General features: G+C 29.3%; 4 protein-coding genes across 4 annotated transcripts; all 4 read right to left on the bottom strand.

Annotated features, from left to right (window-relative positions):
* Positions 1–889: 889 nt before the first annotated feature.
* Positions 890–11,075, bottom strand: LOC141527554 (uncharacterized). The gene is made up of 3 exons (XM_074243097.1): positions 10,517–11,075; positions 2,133–2,403; positions 890–2,057 (listed from the first exon to the last, which is right to left on the bottom strand). Exons 2-3 carry the CDS (start codon positions 2,394–2,396, stop codon positions 1,779–1,781), a joined length of 543 nt encoding a protein of 180 aa, XP_074099198.1. The 5' UTR covers positions 2,397–2,403; positions 10,517–11,075; the 3' UTR covers positions 890–1,778.
* A 490-nt stretch (positions 11,076–11,565) lies between these two features.
* On the bottom strand, positions 11,566–13,173 carry LOC141527653 (uncharacterized). Its single transcript, XM_074243222.1, has 3 exons — positions 12,448–13,173; positions 11,754–12,362; positions 11,566–11,576 (listed from the first exon to the last, which is right to left on the bottom strand). Exons 1-3 carry the CDS (start codon positions 12,515–12,517, stop codon positions 11,566–11,568), a joined length of 690 nt encoding a protein of 229 aa, XP_074099323.1. The 5' UTR covers positions 12,518–13,173.
* A 353-nt stretch (positions 13,174–13,526) lies between these two features.
* LOC141527555 (cuticle protein 7-like) lies at positions 13,527–14,966 on the bottom strand. Its single transcript, XM_074243098.1, has 2 exons — positions 14,037–14,966; positions 13,527–13,918 (listed from the first exon to the last, which is right to left on the bottom strand). Exons 1-2 carry the CDS (start codon positions 14,190–14,192, stop codon positions 13,670–13,672), a joined length of 405 nt encoding a protein of 134 aa, XP_074099199.1. The 5' UTR covers positions 14,193–14,966; the 3' UTR covers positions 13,527–13,669.
* A 380-nt stretch (positions 14,967–15,346) lies between these two features.
* Positions 15,347–18,698, bottom strand: LOC141527548 (uncharacterized). Its single transcript, XM_074243088.1, has 7 exons — positions 18,585–18,698; positions 18,265–18,490; positions 17,855–18,184; positions 17,582–17,794; positions 17,028–17,512; positions 16,203–16,950; positions 15,347–16,107 (listed from the first exon to the last, which is right to left on the bottom strand). The coding sequence occupies exons 1-7, from the start codon at positions 18,591–18,593 to the stop codon at positions 15,890–15,892; spliced, it is 2,229 nt and encodes a 742-aa protein (XP_074099189.1). The 5' UTR covers positions 18,594–18,698; the 3' UTR covers positions 15,347–15,889.
* Positions 18,699–19,507: the final 809 nt, after the last annotated feature.

Below are 19,507 nucleotides of genomic sequence, written 5' to 3'. Positions count from 1 at the left end.
TATATAATACTTTGAGTTTATAAATATTTATATCCTACAAGTAGTTATCCAGAGAAATAAAAAGCTAAATTCGTGGGATACAAATGAGAATTATTAAAATGAAAATAATATTCTTGATTCTTTATGCAAATGTCCACTACATAGCATATAGTATATGGTATTTAGGTCGTACAATGCTTTTTGTATAAAAATACAATATTTAAATGCCAGTTCATTGTTAACCGTTGATGAAAGTGCTGAGTGCTTTGATCGCATATATATATATATATATATATATATATATATATATATATATATATATATATATATATATATATATATATATAAATGTCACTACTGTAACAATGAAAAATTTTAAGGGACAAAAAAATAGATTGTTGGATGTTTTATTCAAAGGACATACATTCTAGAGTTTATTATAGTTTCATTACACACGCTGCCGATGATAAAAGTCTGTTAAAGGTATGTATGAATAAAGAGCTTTTTACTTTTTATTTTATTTTCATTTTTTTTTTTTTGTCAGAACTTGAATATTCGTTTGATAAATTAAAAATAGCGAAATTAAACAGGGTACCTTAGCTTGCAGCTCGAAGCTTGTTACTATTATTTAAATTTCGAGCTCCGAGAGCACTGAGAGCTCTCAGAGCTTTGTGTGTTAATACTTAATATTTAATATTTATAATATTTATTTGTGTTTTTATTATTATTAAATATTCCAATGAGATTATGAGGAGACTTATTAAAGTAAATAACAAAACGTATTTATGCAAAATATATATATATATATATATATATATATATATATATATATATATATATATATATATATATATATATATATATTTATATATCATATTTTATTCATTTATAAAATATATAAAATCCAGAGTATAATGATTATTATAATAATATTTTTTTTTCTATAAATGTATGTATATTATTATATTTTTAATAATAATAACAATAGTATAATTTATTATTATCATTATTATATATTTTGATATTATTCAGAATATACATATTGAGCTAGTATTTTACAGCGAGTATATATATATGATAAATGATAATCAATCTAGGTGGCCAACCATTATTATTAATTAGGACTAATTGGCGTATGACAGAGTGAATATGTATGTGTATATATATGGCAATGGTAATTGTGTAAAAGACCAAGAGTTTTGATTCTGTAAATGACAATTATTATTATTATTGTAGGATACATATGTGGGCTTTTATATTAACAAAAAACCTATCCCTCAGTTATGACCAATATTATTATTATTATTATTATTATTATTATTATTATTAATATTGTTCGAATTGAATTCAAATTTAAAGAGATCCATTCGTTTAATCATTATTAATGATGATAATAATAATACTATTGTCGATCATTTAATTATCAGTAAGCTGGTTTTTTGTCACCCACTATTCAGTAGAATTTGATGGCAAAAAATAATAATAGTAATTATAACAGTAATAATAGTATTAGAAAAATTTAAAAAAATATAATAAAAAAAAAAAAAAAAAACAATCATTGGCCATCGAATGAGTAGAAGATGATGGAAAGGATTTAACAGCAAATGTTTGCGAAAGGAACGGACGGTACAGAAGAGGATTTAAATGAATATAATCGAATCGTATGGTCCAGGTTCACCATGGCAAACAATAGGGTATACGTTGATATGTTGTCTGGAGCAAAGAGTATAACCAGTAGGTATGTATATGTAAAGTAAACGAGTATAAACGGTATAGGGTATACGGTATATAGAGAAAGACTAATAACGATAACCATTGTTTCCTCCGGTTGGGTAACCATTTCCAGGTCCCTCGTTTCGGTAACCATTTCCAGCGCCATTGCCTTCTTGCATGTAAGTGACGACTGGCCTGTACCCATTCTCATCGGCAATGTACTCCACAGTTTGACGTCTGCCGTCAGGCAAAAGAACGTAGTAAACGCCGCGTGTCACCTCACCGTCACGGCTCTCCTTGTGACCAAAGTCATTACCACTCTCTATATCATTTACCATGTACTCAAATTCGTACTTGGCTGGAGTCTAATTTTATTTAAATTCAATTATAATAAAAATAATAATTATTATTTATTAAAAATAATAATAATAATTACTTACATCACTGTAACCGTCATTGTATCCGGAATTACCAGAGTTACCAGAGTTGCCCCCTGGTGGTCCGTATTGCTGATTTGGTGGGAGGTATTGATTATTTCCGAATCCTCCTCCATTAGGTCCTGCATTCCCGCCAAATCCGTTGTTTCTCCGTGGTGGACCATACTGCTGATCAGGCGGAAGGTACTGGCCCCCAAGCACCGGGGGTTCCGGTCTGGCTATCACTATCGTCGCCAGTAACACTGTCAGCGCGATTAATTTCAGCATTTTTTATCTGTAAAAAAATTTTTTTATATTATTATTCCTCATCGTAAATGAAAATTTATAAAAATATATATATATATATATATATATATATATATATATATATATATATATATATATATACATTTTTAACGGATTTCTCAACAGATTGACGATGCTGTTGGATAATCTAGCGGATGAGTAATTCAGTTGGTCAATTCTGTTATTTCTCGCTATCTTTTTCTCTATTACCTATTATATTCAATTATATTAGTATGTATAACATTTAGTTATTTTAGTTGTAGATGAAATTAGGTTACGGAAGAGCTCTGAAGATTCACCGGCGTCACTGTCTGCTATACTACCATCTGATAATAATTAACTTTCCCATTCTGGAACAAATGCAACCTATGTACGTGCTATGCTGCACAATCCAGGGTTTCAAATTTATTATTACTATTATTATTATTATTATTACATTCATCTTTGTGTAAGAAATGTCACTCTCTAACTAGTGTAGTAATTTTGGTCATCTCATCATACGTACAGGTATTACTTTAATAACTTTCAATAACAACAATAAAAACAATAATTGTTTTGTTATTACATTATTGTTTTGTGGTAAATGAAATAATAAAAGTTTTATGACGTCATTTCATATATATATATATATATATATATATATATATATATATATATATATATATATATATATATATATATATATATATATATATATATATATATATATATATATATATGTCCATATCTTTTGTACAAAACTCGAGTAAACGTATGACAGATGAATTGTCATTATTATTATTATTATTATTATTATTTTAGCAAATGAATGTATGAATATTAAAAATAATAATAATGATAATAAAATATTATTAATTGCGCGTCCGGAGGATCAGAGTTAAATTATCGAGCTCTCAGGAGTAATAACGCAATAGGGTAACGTGAATTTGCGTAATAAGATCACGCACATTTATGATGCGGTTATTGGTGATGATGCTCGGTATTCTCTGTACTCAATCATCGAGTACTCATTTGTAGAAGAAGATGAGCTTTGCTGAGTATGTTGATTATTAAATATTAAATATTAATATTTATTTCTGTACGCGTAGACTTGCGGTTATCATTGCGTAATTCATATACCCATCATACTAAATTGCAAGTGTCTTTTTAATCCGATTAAAATCTATGGTTTAATAAACACCACGTACGTTAACTCTTCAATATATACGTATATTTACTCATTTTCTCGGATTACTTATCCTCATTCATACTTACATTACCATTATATAGATATATATTTTCATTTCAATTAATTATAAATTTATTTTTGCCGTATAAATGTTTTAATTACCAGTACGGGCTAATAATATATTTTTTATTTAATCACTAAAGTTTTCAATCGAGAAAATTAATAATTATTATTTAAAAATTTTCGAGTTACAAGTTAATTAATAATTTATAATGAGTATTAATTTATAAATCTCGGGGACATTTGCGTGTATAAACAAAATAAATAAAAAAAAAAAAAAATACATATATATATATATATATATATATATATATATATATATATATATATATATATATAAAATAGAGGAAACCAAGTGGATGATGGTTGGGAAAAAGTTTAAAAATAAATGTTTATAAAAAGTTTAAAAGCTAAATATGAAAAAAGCTTTTGAGAACTTACCTCACGATAAATATAAAAAAAAAAAAAAAAAAAAAAACTTGAACAACTTTGAACACAACTTGCTGTTTATGATAAATAAAATAGTTAAGTTAAAGTTAAAACTTATTAATGTGTATTATGTGTGTTGTTATGGATGGTTTGATGAGTATAGTGCAGAGTGCGAGGAAGCATCTTCTTTGGACGGGTTATATACTTTCGCGAGAGTAGCCCCGGAGGATGATACTCCTCCATTCTCCAATATGTAACATCACGAGCAAGGCCATTGCGCCACCAATTTACTTACAGTTTATCTTACACAACGGGACCGCCATAGTATATACTTGTATATTTGTATATTTGTATAGTTACCCGGTGCATTAACTTGTCCATTTGCATAGATACATGCCTGTGAAAGTGTCTGTGTAGTAAGTGCGAGTGACTCTTTCGGGGATGATTCTACCTTCATATCTTCATATAATCATCGTTACGCACGCATTCATCTCCCGCTAGTTATAGTCATAGTCATAGTTTATCTATACATACACACGTATATTTTCTATTAAAAGACTGCGAGATGTATATTTCATTTATTTTATGCGCAATACCATATCTATAATCTTTTTATCCTTTTTATTCATTTTATCCTTTTTATCCATTTTTTATTAAAGAACTCGCTATAAAATTGAGACACCGTCGTTAATCGATCTCGAGTAACCCACAGTGGCCCCAAGAAACCCATTAAAAAGTACATAGCTCCAACTAAACTGACAACTATATATATATATATATATATATATATATATATATATATATATATATATATATATATATATATATATATATATATATATATATATATAAACATTAGATTAAATTTAACCGAGAGCTGAAGGTATTACAGAAGCATTTAAGCCTGTATATACCTTCTGATCAGATAATAAATTACCGTGTCAGTTTACCTGGGGTGTATCGATATTTTACGGCACGAGCTCGTTGTTTCCTTGGTTAATTCATTACACGCTTTATTTTCCGCGTACGCCGGATCAATTTAACAACTACTTTTATACACCCCACCCATCTATTATTTTATTCATATTACATAAATTCATCATTAACATCATTATTAATTATTACTATTGACATTAATTACAGTTTATTCAATAACCATAACTTTTAAACAGCTGGATATTAAATTCCGTTCCTCGACTGCTATCACATGGCTACATTAAATAACTCGGTTATTAATAAAATTCATTACTTAATGGTTTTCGTGATTATCTTCAATTAATAGTTTATTTATAATCTTAATAATAACTTGACTGTTATTATTTTGAAAACAACTGGAAAATTTGTTGTATCGATTTTTATTTATTTTTCAACTTTATGCACGCGGTTTGGATACTGTCCAACGAGTTTAATGGCATTTATTAAAGTTGATTGAGCAAATTTGTATTTTCTACTGAAGAGTGAAATCATACAAATTGAATCACAAATAACAATGATATATATATATATATATATATATATATATATATATATATATATATATATATATATATATATATATATATATATATATATATTATTAAAATTAAAAAAAAAAAAAAAAAAAAAAAAAAAAAATTTTTAAAATAATAATAATTGGTATAAAAGTGGTATCGAGTACAAGTGTTAATATATTTAACTGTGATTGTCGAGAGGTGAAATGGTTGTTACATGTTCTGTCGGCTACTATACAGAGAGTAAAATGGAAAATGGAAAAGGGAAAAGGGATGAATAATTTGTGTTAGGGGGTGTGTTGCTCAAGCCTAGGGGTATATAAATCGTTATGAATTCATTTCACAGTAGCAGCATGGGGACAAGCTTAATATGTTGCGGGCCATGAATTCAGAGTGTATCTACATCTATCTACATCGTCCTACTACTATTGTACTACCATTTACCAGTTTACCAGTTTATCAGCTTACCGGTTGTACTGTAGTTTAGTTATACATATCTACAAATTAATGTATAAAATAAGCAGTAGGGTGTATAGATGTAGATATAAATATAGCTAGTGGTCCTGTTCTCGGTTTTGGTACAGAAGGCTCCTAGGTTTTTGCGGTATATCAAGTGAACCACGCAATGCGTGACGATCGCTCCCACATAACATTTGCCCCTATCAGTTCTCGTAAATCATTTGTCAATTTGTACTAATACCACCACTCTCCCCACCATCAAACCCATTTTATTGTTTTCTAACAACCTACCTTCAATCAACAATTCAATTCATCTGTTAAATATAAATATAAATCTTGTTATTATTTTTTCTTTTTAAATTTTTTATTTCAATCTCAAAGTTTTCGAGCAATTGGTTGGCATTCCAAATAACTGGGTTCATTAAATTCAAGTAATTGCATAGTGTCGGTAGTTGGTTTGAGGTTAACAAAAAAGAGCTATCGATTTTATATTCTCCATCTATTTTTACTGTCGTTGTTACAAACTTTTAAATGTCCTTTAAAAGATTATTTGATAAAGCTATAGCTTTACTTTTAATACCCAAGAAATATTACAATTTATAAAGTTTATAAAGTTTATAATCATTATCAATACTTTACGAGAGAGTAAGAGGTGATTGTTAAAAAAATATAAAAGTAAATTCAATTGTCGATATCTTAGAGATGAATAACCGTTGATTTTAATTAGACGGTCTTAAGGAAAAAATATTTGCATCAAGGGCCACTTAAAATTTTTATTTCAATCCCAGTCAGCATTATATATTTAAAAGTCCTCTTTTCAATAACGATATTCAATTCTTACAGGAATTTAATGAGCCACTTTGATTTCTTTAAAATATTTTTATTCACTTTTTCTACTATTATAATTATAATAATAATAATAATAATAATAATAATAATAATAATAATAATAATAATAATAATAATAATAATAATAATTATTATTATTATTATTATTATTATTATTATTATTATTATTATTATTATTATTATTATTATTATTATTATTATTATTATTATTATTATTATTATTATTATTATTATTATTATTATTATTATTATTATTATTATTATTATTATTATTATTATTATTATTATTATTATTATTATTATTATTATTATTATTATTATTATTATTATTATTATTATTATTATTATTATTATTATTATTATTATTATTATTATTATTATTATTATTATAGTTTTATAATAAAATTCTTGAATTAGTTGTTGATAAAAGTAATAAAAGTGATAGAATTTTAATTCAACCCCTGCCATACTTCATTAAAGACTTTAAATGAAATAAATCGAGATTATCAGGCTTGAATTTATCTGGGAATATCATGAGAGTATCGATAAAGAGGATAAATTAAAAGGTGAATCGGTTAAATTATTTAGAATAATGAAATAATAAAAAGGGGTTTGATTGGATTTGATTAAATACGCGATATAAAATCCTGAAATGGTCGATGGTAGACGGTAGATGCTCCCCTACAATACTTATTATTTGTTACATAATAAACTATTTTACGTTTATTATTATTGTTTAGAATCTTTCTATCCTCTGTAGTTTCAGCCGCAGCATCCATACTTGGTTGGTTGCTCGTTTGATGCTCCAGAGAGCCGTTCCTTTTGCTCTTAAATTACGCAATACACAAACGCGCTTCTCGCCGACGTTCAAGAAATTCTATACACACATTCATATCTATATCTATATATACAAAAGTACCTATACCATACATGTAATGATGATGATGATGATGATGATGATGATGATACGGATTGTACAAAGAGATGAGAGAGTAGGCTGGCTCACCAATCCTCATGTTGATGATGTTAATGGTGATGACGATGATGCTTTTGCTTCTGCTAATTCTCCTGCGTGGGATTGGCTTTACATACCTTTTTACAGATAAATTAGAACCATTAATATAGATCTATTCATTTACTACTCTCTCACTTACTCGGTCATAACTTTGGCTTATTATTCATTCAAACCACACTTACTTTCATTTTTATTATTATCATCATCATCATCATCTTGTTGTTGTTGTAATAATTATAATTGCTTAATTATTAATAATCCTACAAAATTATTTTTTAACATCAAATTTATTATACGCAAATATTATTATTATATTAATTTAATCAATTTCAATTCCAATAATTAAATTCAAAACTTGTAATTGTATTTCTCCAATTAAAATAATTGTCGACTAATTTAGAAACTTTAATAACTTATCACACTGTCGGGTCAATGAAATAAATATATATATATATATATATATATATATATATATATATATATATATATATATATATATATATATATATATGTATATAATAAAACAGATTGGGTTTATGAATAGTTATATCAATTTATATTTAATTAAATTAATACTAATTGATTACTACTTGTTTCCAATAATATAATATTAGTTATACTGATATTTAATATTTATCCTGTTAAATTATATAGTAATTTAAATATTTTAAATTCACCTGCAGTATTATTAAATAAAAAAATTACATTTATGGTAATTTTGTTCGTTAAATATACATAACTACACAATTATTGATTATTAATGTGTATTCAATACCGAATATAGTTTTATCAAGATATATAAAAATATACTTGGCAAAGTTCAAATATTTTAAGTACAACTCCTAACTCTTTTTTCTTTTTATTTAATCTCGATAATGAGAGTATATATTCTGGTTTATTTTATTTCGTGGGTAAAAAGTAAGCATAAAGAATAAAGAATAAAGATAGAAAGAAAGAAGAAGGAATAAAAGAGAGTAAAAAGTTAAGAATGAGAGTGTCCATTACGCAAAGAGTGAGCTATTAGTTAAAGATCTCTTATCTCTCGTGAGGAGAGCTCGTTGAAGAAGTCGACTCTTTTGATGGCTTGCCGCTGTCGCTTGTTCTCCACACAAACTCCACTTTTCGTTTATATATATATGTACATTTATCCTATATTTCTTGGCGCAAAAAGCTTGAGATAAATCCTTTCCTAAAAGTCGTAAAATAAAGTACCAAAAAATAATTATATAAGTGTATCTATCACACTCACCCAGCGAGTACAAACTTATTTTCCAGTTTTGTATATTTTTTTTTTCCCCCGAAAACTAATTGATATATAGATATATACACAAGTATATAAAGAGGAAATTAGAGAGGTTGTTGCGTGCCACCAGAGCGTTATTTTTTTTTTTGAGTAAATGCGTAAGAAAGAAGACACAAATTGTATTTCAAACAACAAGAAAAAGAGTAAAAATAAAAGAACAAAAGAAAGAAGAAAAAGAAAAACTTTGAGATAATAAAGAAGAAGAGGGTCATCAGGTTCTCTGAACCGGATAAATACTCTGGGTATTAAATTGTTTCTTTACAGTGTTAAATTAAATTCCAAGATCCAAATTTATCATTTTGGGTAATGGTTAAATAAATTTAACAAAAAAAAAGTTAAAATTTAAGAGTTTAAATAACACTTGATTGCACAATTTTATTACAGCAATACAATATTAATCTAAGCCAAGAATAAATTTATCAAACAGTAATTGTTATTAAATATTAGTGATAGTGAATGTATAATCGAGCGTAAGTGAGTTAGTTGTCATCGCGTTATGTCCTTATTATACAAACTGATGAATGTAATATAATCGTTGTATTGTATATTGTATATTGTAGTTTAGCTCTGAAGATAGGATTAATCTGTGTGACTAGACGAAAACTTTTGTTTGCTTATTATATTCGAGAAATAATAACCGTCAATATGGTAACAAGATCATCAACAACATAAAAACCAATAGAGAACGGTGCTATATACTATAATACTATAATACTACAATAGTGTTGGACTGTTGGCGATTATTTAATCTTTGTTATTCTCAACGTTTAGAGTTAGTCTATCCTCATTTGGCGCTGGTGAATTGCGACAGGAAGAAGACGTAGGCTGTCTGACCGAGGACAATCTATTTAATTAGAAAAAGAAAAAAAAAAAAAAAAAAAAAAAAAAGAAACATATTATTAATTATTAAAAAAAAAAAAAAAAAAAAATCAATATTATTTGTTTAAAATAATGACCTTCCAGAGGGCTGGATAATCAACGTTGAATAAATTACTGGCGGTTATTTTAATATCGACGTTTCTTACTTGTCTTGCAAATGATTCAGTCTGAAATGAATAAAAATGAAATGAAACGTGAGATACAAGATAGGGCAATAAAAATAGTTGGAATGCCATTGCAATAATATTACCTGCTGAGTTTTTAAAATTACTATAATAAAAATAAATATATGTATATGTATATATGTAAAAACGATTGATGATAAATAATGATGTTCGCGGTGAGAAACAATTGTACTTGGATAACAATGTACTATATAATAAAAAAATATAAAAATCACAGCAATAACTGTACTAAAAAAATGATAATAAAATTGATGCACTAACCAACCTCTTGCTTAAGCAAATTATGATCGGAGTCGATTCGGCATTCGTGTAGCAGCTTACTGGTACGCTTTCCCTGTATGTTTCACAGACACTATTATTTTATTTTATTACTTATTATTATATATTATACATGATAAAGTGAATGTCGTGTAATTGCCCAAGTTTTGATGATGACAAAGATGATGATGATGATACTCGGTGTATAGTTGTTCATGTGTGTGCTGATTGTATGAGCCGTAGGCTACAAAGGAGTCAAAGCTTTGACCAAGCGAATAATTTCACACAATTGTCACTGCGTGGTCTATTACTTTATACCTAGGAGTGTAGTTCGTACATTTGTACTGCTCAGTCTGATCGGCGGTCTGTTCACTGTGCCCAGTGTGTCTGTGTGAATAGACGGTTTACAATCTACTGGCAGACAGCTCTCGAGGGTTAATAGATTTTGCGGTGACAGTAGAATTAAAGAGAGATAAAGTTATATGGCTCGCGAATGAGCAAACCGTATTCATCCTCAGAGACAGATTAAACAAAAAATAAAGAGAAAAAATTAAAAGAGAATAGAGATAAACACCGTACCGGAATTTTATGAGTTATCGGTTTTTATATATATATATATATATATATATATATATATATATATATATATATATATATATATATATTTATTAGTCACTATTCATTTGATTCATTAGGCATTATCTATTATCTCTCATCATTTAATTTATTTCAATTTTAACCTACTTGCGCTAATTATTTTAATTAATAATGCTGATTATAACTATTGTCATTATATCGCTAGAATGATTACGGGTTAATTATTGAAAATAATAATAATAGTTAAATTTACCTCTCGTTCAAATGAGTGACAGGCAGATATTATGTAAATTAGTTTTCCAAAATAGAAGCAAGCCCATAAAAATTCAACGATTAGATCTACGGTGTAATTTTGCTCTCCAAGTGTCATATAGACTATATAAAGATGTGCCGAGATGCCGATGAAATGAGTTATAAATGTTAAAATTAACATAAGTCCATACGCTTCATTTATTATTATCACTGTGTTACTAAGAATTTCAAATATTTTACGTAAAAGCTTTAATTTTAAGCCTATAAAAAAATATTATTATTATTATTATTATTATTATTATTATTATTATTATTATTATTATTATTATTATTATTATTATTATTATTATTATTATTATTATTATTATTATTATTATTATTATTATTATTATTACCATTATGCATTTCTTGTGAAATAACATCAGTATTATAACTTTCTTTGTCGATATTTCTCAATTTAAAAATTAAATCATTAATAATTTGTTGTCTTGTACAACAGCTCGCTATTATTGTAACAAAAGTAGCTGTTGCAATACTGTTAACTATTTGAGGAAATTGATTTCCAAACCACATTAAATTAAACATCGTTATATTACTTGCTGCATTTTTAGTACTTGAATAATCGGTTAATCCTATTAAAATAGTAAAAATAACGATTCCGGTGATATTTAAAATATTATCTTTCATGTATTTTTCATAATTTAATTTTTGATTCAACAATTTTAGCTTTTTGTCAATCTCATTCAAATAAGAGTACACACCGGTTGTTCCCAAGTTGAATTTAAATGCACTCGTTATTAACATAAAACTTAATACCACTGCACTAACGTAATATTCAATTCGTCGTATCTTAGCTACATATATAGTTGTCATATCCAAATACTCGTATACTTTATCAGCCTCATCTCTTGTGAAATATATCAACGTGTAGTATAATATCAATATTCCAATTATATAAATGTATCCAAATAATTTTGTTTTACATAATTCTATTGGACGAAGTGCTGAAATTTTTAATTATATATTTATTATACTACTATATAATTGAAAAAAAAAAAAAAAAAAAAAAAAATATAGATTTATCTGTACCAACGATTCCGGTCATACAAAGAGATGACCAACTCTCTTTAATTAAATTTCGTAGTCTGTGAGAAGTCATAACTGCTGCGGTATATAAATAATATAACTTTACTCGTTAAATGTACTGTTGGTACTACTACTTATTACCATTAATACTTCCTATAGACTTAATTGTTACGGTATTATTATTATTATTATTATTATTATTATTATTATCATATATTTATAATAATATATATCGCGTGAATGTATAACTGACACTCAACCGATTCTCCAGTGATATCATTAATAATTCAAATATATATACAGCTGGGAAATGTCAACAGTAGCTCTAATGGGTTTTGCACTGATCACGAAACCTCGAGTAAACTAGGTGGTACTCCTATTATTATTATTACTATACACTATAGGATATCCTCGGTTAATTGTCCTCGACAATCAATTATATTAATAAAATAAAATAACAACTGTAAATATTTTTAAAAATTCATTTATTTATTTACTTAAAATTTTTATTACAGACAACAACAAGATTATTCATTGTTTATTGTTATTTTCACCAGATCAATATTTATGGATGTGAGAATTGATCTGGTAATATGTTTACCTCGGTAGTTTCATTGTTATCCGAATATTTTATTTCAATTTTCGAATCTGCATTTAATTTAACTGATGTATCTATAATTATCATTGTTATTATTAAATATTATATTGCATTTAAATATTGGAATACCATATATCAGTTGAAATACATATATTTAAAGGTGAATTTAAATTTTTACATTACCCAGAGGGTATATTCCATTTTATGTTTGAAATATAAAATAAAATAAAGATTAATTCTACAGATATTGAATTAAATTTAAAAATGTTTATCTATATATATTTATAAGTTCATCTCGATTATACAATTTTTAAATTATTTATTATTCATCTTCAGTCATTATTATGATTATTATCATTATTATTTATATTAAAATTATTATTAATGCTATTTTTATCAAAAATTTATGCGATAATTATAAAAATAATGTTTTTTTTTTTTTTTTTTTTTTTTTTTTTTTTTTTTTTTTTTTTTAGTAGCTTTAAATAGAGTAGCTGAAACAAAGGATAAATGAGAATCTGAAGAGACTGGTATAATATATTTAAGTGATATGATAAATTGGTATTCAAAAATGAATTATCTTGTATGGCTGGTACCGTTACTGTTACTGGTACAGTGGTAGTGGTATCAATACTTGTAGCCGTCATCATTTCCAGAGGGTCCAGGTGCAGGGTATGTCGCGGTTCCTTCGTACCGTATCACAGGTCGATACCCAGCAGCGTCGGCGACATAATCTACAAACTGTGTTCTCCCATCTGGAAGTAGAACATGATAACTTCCCTTGGCTTCATCTTCTTTTCGCATTTCACGGTGCCCGAAATCCACACCAAGTCCCGCATCCTGAACCTCGTATGAATATTCATAATTCACTGGGTCCTTAAATTTTTAAATCAACAAACATTACTTTTAACAGTTTTAACTTTTATTTATTCTATTTTTTTGCTAAATAATAAAATGTATTAAAATTTTATTGTAAAATAAAATAAATAATTACCCCAGCCCAATCATCGGGATGTCCATTACCACCACCAGTTGGTCGTCCACCACTCGGCGGTAGATAAGAAGGTCCTTGTGGTACACTTAAAATAATCGGCACCAAAACTATACCGAGGACAATTAAGCTCTGTAATACACAATTAACATCAATCATTAAGATTTATTGTAAATAGTCAATGGTTAGATTACTAGATGACTAGATGACTAGATGAATAGTTCCCTGTATGGTAATTAAAACAATTTATGCCCATCCTGGAATAAATTTATCGGTGAATTATTAACCGTTCACGCATAGTTAATTATCAGATTTTAATTGGATCCTCTCTGAATGATTGACAAGTATGACATGAGGTGTACACCAAATATTATTATATATCTCGGACATTTAATTTTTAATTAATTTAATTTTTATTAAGCTCAAAAACATTTTAATCGTTTTAATTATTTTAATTATTTTAACTCATATACTCTATATATTTATTGAGGAGTTTAAAATCACCAGTGCTACGCAAAGTAGGAAAATATAATTAATGCGTACCCGTTGAATGTAGTTGTAATTACGCTTTCAAATAGCAGATCAAAGTTGACGGCGATACTTTGATAATGAATAGACCATTTTCCTTTTGACTAATATAGTTTTATATATTTGTATGAGACGAATGAGTATGAGTTGTAGTTGAAAGTATATAAATTAAAAAATATATATAGATATATAGATATATGTATGAAAACTTACCTTTGAAATCATGAGTGGTTTGGCACGACCCTTTGGTTTTCACAAAACTAAGATAAGCGAACGGCTCAGCAGATGCCTTTATACTTGGTTCCTGGTTGTTCGTGCAATACGATTACCATTTAAAGACTGTTATTTACCATCTGGCTCTAGACATAATCTCAATGTAAAACCATTAATGAAATATATTAAAAAAACCGCAACTATCAACTATTGCATTCACTTTTTTAAATTTATCCTTATCCTTATCCTTATCCTCACTATTATACTATTTATAATAAATTTTTACGGCTGATCAAGGAAGCTTTCCTTGATAACATTTTTTTTTTATATTTTTAAGCTCTCGAGCTTTATAAATCGATTAAAAGTTATAAATTTATCGCACCATGTCAGATTAATAATTTTTATATTATTTTTAAGGAAGGAAATTGATGAGTGGATGATAAAAATAAATCGAGACGTTGATATATATATATATATATATATATATATATATATATATATATATATATATATATATATATATATATATATATTTTGTAATAATAATACTTTATTTTCCGAGAGTATTATTTTTCTTCTTTTAGTATATATAATATATATTTGTATATACTATACGCGGGTATCTGTTTTCTATTAAATAATACATTTATAAAATCTAAAATAGAATATAAAAAATACTGAGTATTATAACAAGGCATTAACACTGAGCGGATATAAGTTTTTATCGGGATTTAAAACTATTATATCTGTTTATTTATTCACAGATAGACTCTAAACATGAGGTATCCCTCAATTTGTTCAACAATTCTTCTCTTATTTATAGATTACTTTTTATTTAATCAATTTCAATATACTATTCTATTTGATATTAAAAAAAAAAAAAAAAAACAAGTTTAACAATTCCATTTTAAATCGTGTAATTTAATTAATTAAAAAATAAGAAATAAGAAAGAAAATGATGTTGAACTTATCAAAGATCTATAAACTCAACTCCGCAAAGTTACCTTGAGAAAACGAGTAGTTTAAGCCTAGATTACATGCGGAGATCGGATATCGTGTCCCATTTTATCTCACCATTTCAGAAGTACACTTTGAGTATAAAATTATCAAGAGGATCAATATTTATATCCTCCATTTGCTGCGGCATCACCGCCATTTCCGGAGGGGTATCCACCTCCACTTCCACCACCGTTTCCAGCTCCTCTACCATTATTACCTCCACCAAAGCCACCGTTACCGCCGGGTCTACCAGAAGGATAACCTTCATTTCCATTTCCACCGGATGAACCTCCAAAACCACCACCCCCGCCAATAGGACGCCCTGATGGATATCCTGTAAAATATTTTTCACTCGTCAATCATCATTATTTTCTTATCCAAATTTTTTTATCTTTGTAAAGTATTATACTGATAGCAATAATAACTCACCATTTTGGTTATTGTCTCCCGGACCACCTGATGGATATCCACCACTACCACCTCCATTTATATTATTGGCATTACCACCAAATCCACCACTACCACCACCACCTCTGCCGTTATTTGCTGGTCCAGACGGATAACCATCGCTAGATCCGCCAAATCCGCCATCAGAGGGACCACCCGATGGGTAGCCATCTCCAGATCCACTGTTTCCTCCTGGTCCACCTGAAGGATAACCTCCGTTGTTGTTGTTGTTGTTGTTGTTGTTGTTGTTGTTGTTGTTATTTCCTCCTAGACCACCTGAAGGATATCCACCTCCACCGTTTCCACCTTGACCACCTGAAGGGAATCCTCCATTATTGTTTCCACCTGGACCTCCTGAAGGATATCCACCATCGTTATTTCCTCCTGGTCCTCCTGAAGGATATCCACCTCCATTGTTTCCTCCTGGACCACCTGAGGGATAACCATTATTTCCACCTTGACCACCTTGACCACCTTGACCACCTTGACCACCAAGACCACTAGGGCCACCAGGACCACCAGCTTCTGTGTTTGCTTCACCTTCGTATCTTATTTGTGGCTTAAAACCATCTTGATCCGCTTCATATTCAACTATTTGCTTTCTTCCATCTGGTAAAAGTACGTTAAACATACCCTGTGCTCGGTCTCCATCTCGACTCTCAGTTTGTCCGAAATCAACTCCTGATTGTGGATCCTTAACTTCATAATTGAAATCATACTTTGCTGGTTCCTAAATAATATATTATACAAGTTGAGTTAGTTACTAAATAATAATATTTTCAGATAATAAATTTACGTTAATCATACATTGCTTTCTTCATCATTGGATCCTCCATTTCCATTTCCAGTTCCATAACCACTAGAGCCTCCTTGTCCTCCTTGTCCTCCTTGGCCTCTTCGTCCGCCTTGAACACCAGATGGTGGAGGTGCATAACTGTCGGATACTCCACCAACCGGAGGTCCATATGAGTCTGATGGACGACCACCTCCTTCTCCCTGTTGACCAAATCCTTGTCCATTTTGTGATCCGAAACCACCAGAATTTGAACCAGATCCAGAACCAGGTGGTCCATAATTATTGGAAGGTCTGCCTCCTCCTGAACCTCCTGAACCTCCTTGTCCACCTTGATTACCAAAGCCACTTTGAGCACCTTGACCACCTTGAACACCTTGACCACCTTGACCACCTAGATTACCTTGTCCACCAAATCCGTTACCACCTTGAGCTCCAGGGGGTCCATAACTATTGGATGGTCTTCCACCGCTTGATCCTCCTTGTCCACCAAAACCGCCTTATTATTAAAAAATAATAATTAAAATTTTTATTTGAAATATTTAAGATAAGAATAATTGATGATTACCTTGTCCGCCTTGATTACCGAAGCCATTGCCTCCTTGAGCACCAGGTGGTCCGTAATTATTTGAAGGCCTTCCACCTCCAGAACCTCCCTGATTTCTAAATCCATTGCCCCCTTGATTGCCTTGTCCATCAAATCTATTATTTCCTTGGGCTCCTGGAGCTCCGTAACTACTTGAAGGCCTTCCACCTGAACCACCTTGATTTCCAAATCCACCTATTTATTGATACTTATTTATTTATCATGCATTTTTTTAAAAAAATATAATACGAGTACCTTGTCCTCGTTGTCCTCCTTGTCCTCCGAATCCACCATTTCCTTGGGCTCCAGGAGGACCATAACTGTTGGAAGGTCTTCCACCTCCAGATCCTCCCTGATTTCCAAAACCATTACCCCCTTGAGCTCCTGGAGGCCCGTAATTGTTTGAAGGTTGACCACCTCCAAATCCTCCCTGGTTTCCAAATCCATTACCACCTTGACTGCCTTGTCCACCAAATCCATTACCTCCTTGAGCTCCTGGAGATCCGTAACTACTTGATGGTCTTCCACCTCCAGATCCCCCTTGGTTTCCAAATCCGCGATTTTGTCCTCCTTGACCGCTTTGTCCTTAAGTTAAATAAAAATAGATAGATAAACTTGGTAAGTATTTAAAAATAATAAAAATTAACAAGGCGTAATTAATTTACCTGGAGGACCGTAAGAACTGGATGGTCTTCCACCTCCAGTCCCATTACTATCGATTGGTGGTGGTCTAAAACCATCAGAGGGTCCTCCTCCTCCTCCTCCTCCTCCTCCACCACCACCACCACCTCTAAAACCACCGCCTTGGGATCCACCCGGTGGTAAATAAGAATTAACGGGTGGTTCTGGTCTTGCCAATATTGCAGTCAACACTGACGCTAATAGCATTAACTAAAAATAAATAAATTTTATTAAAATAATAACAAAATTTTAATTAAAACTAATTAAATTGAGTAAAACATATGATGGTAATTGCATCACTCACCTTAAGCATGATGGTAGTGTAATATTAAATAATTAATGTAAGTATGGCAAGTGTGAACAAAATGAAAAGAATAAAAAAGAGGTAATGACAATAGTGGTGATATTTCCCCTTTCCCAGCAAAGGGAAATATGTGTGTCTGGGAAATTTTCGTAAGTGACCAAGTTAAGTTCTGTGTGGTCTTATTTGTTCTTTTATCACTAACCAACCTGCCAGTACTTTGTCGCTTATAGTAGTTTGCAATAATATATAATAGTAATAATAATAATAATAATAATAATAATAATAATAATAATAATAATAATAATAATAATAATAATAATACTATAACTATAAGTATAAAACAAGGAGTTAACCCACCACCAGAGAGTGGTGTCGTGGGAATGACAAACTCTTGGGTTCTAATCCGCTTTATATATCCCCGAAGACGATCCGTGATTCAGAATCATGGATTAAATGGATGGTTGGCAGGAGGGCATAGGAGGGCTCCCAGGTAACCAGCATTACTACCAGGAGCAATAGGCAGAAGCCGTAAATACGGCAACATGGTTAAGATTTACCGTTTAAGATCGACATAGTCGCGTAATGCCACCAACATTGGGATCCCATCGGTGATCAGTACTGGTGGGTGATGGTGACGGTGTCAGTATCAGTATCGGTGTCGGTGGGGGTGGCGGATCTTCCAGTCATCCAGTATATACACGATATATCTACTAGTCTTTTGGTGGGGTGATACACAATCTTTTACAACACATCGAAAACGGATCTTTGGTGGCATCTTCATTTATTTTACTTGCTTAATACTATATAAAGTATTAGAGATAATAACAATAATAATAATAATAATAATAATAATAATAATAATAATAATAATAATAATAATAATAATAATAATAATAATAATAATGATTAGCTGTATATTATTT

Source organism: Cotesia typhae, unplaced genomic scaffold (assembly GCF_013202065.1).
Source record: "Cotesia typhae breed Kobodo isofemale line unplaced genomic scaffold, CoteBio_Ctyphae contig_4, whole genome shotgun sequence".
In the NCBI taxonomy this organism is placed as follows: domain Eukaryota; kingdom Metazoa; phylum Arthropoda; class Insecta; order Hymenoptera; family Braconidae; genus Cotesia; species Cotesia typhae.
This window is presented reverse-complemented; position numbering and strand designations above follow the sequence as displayed.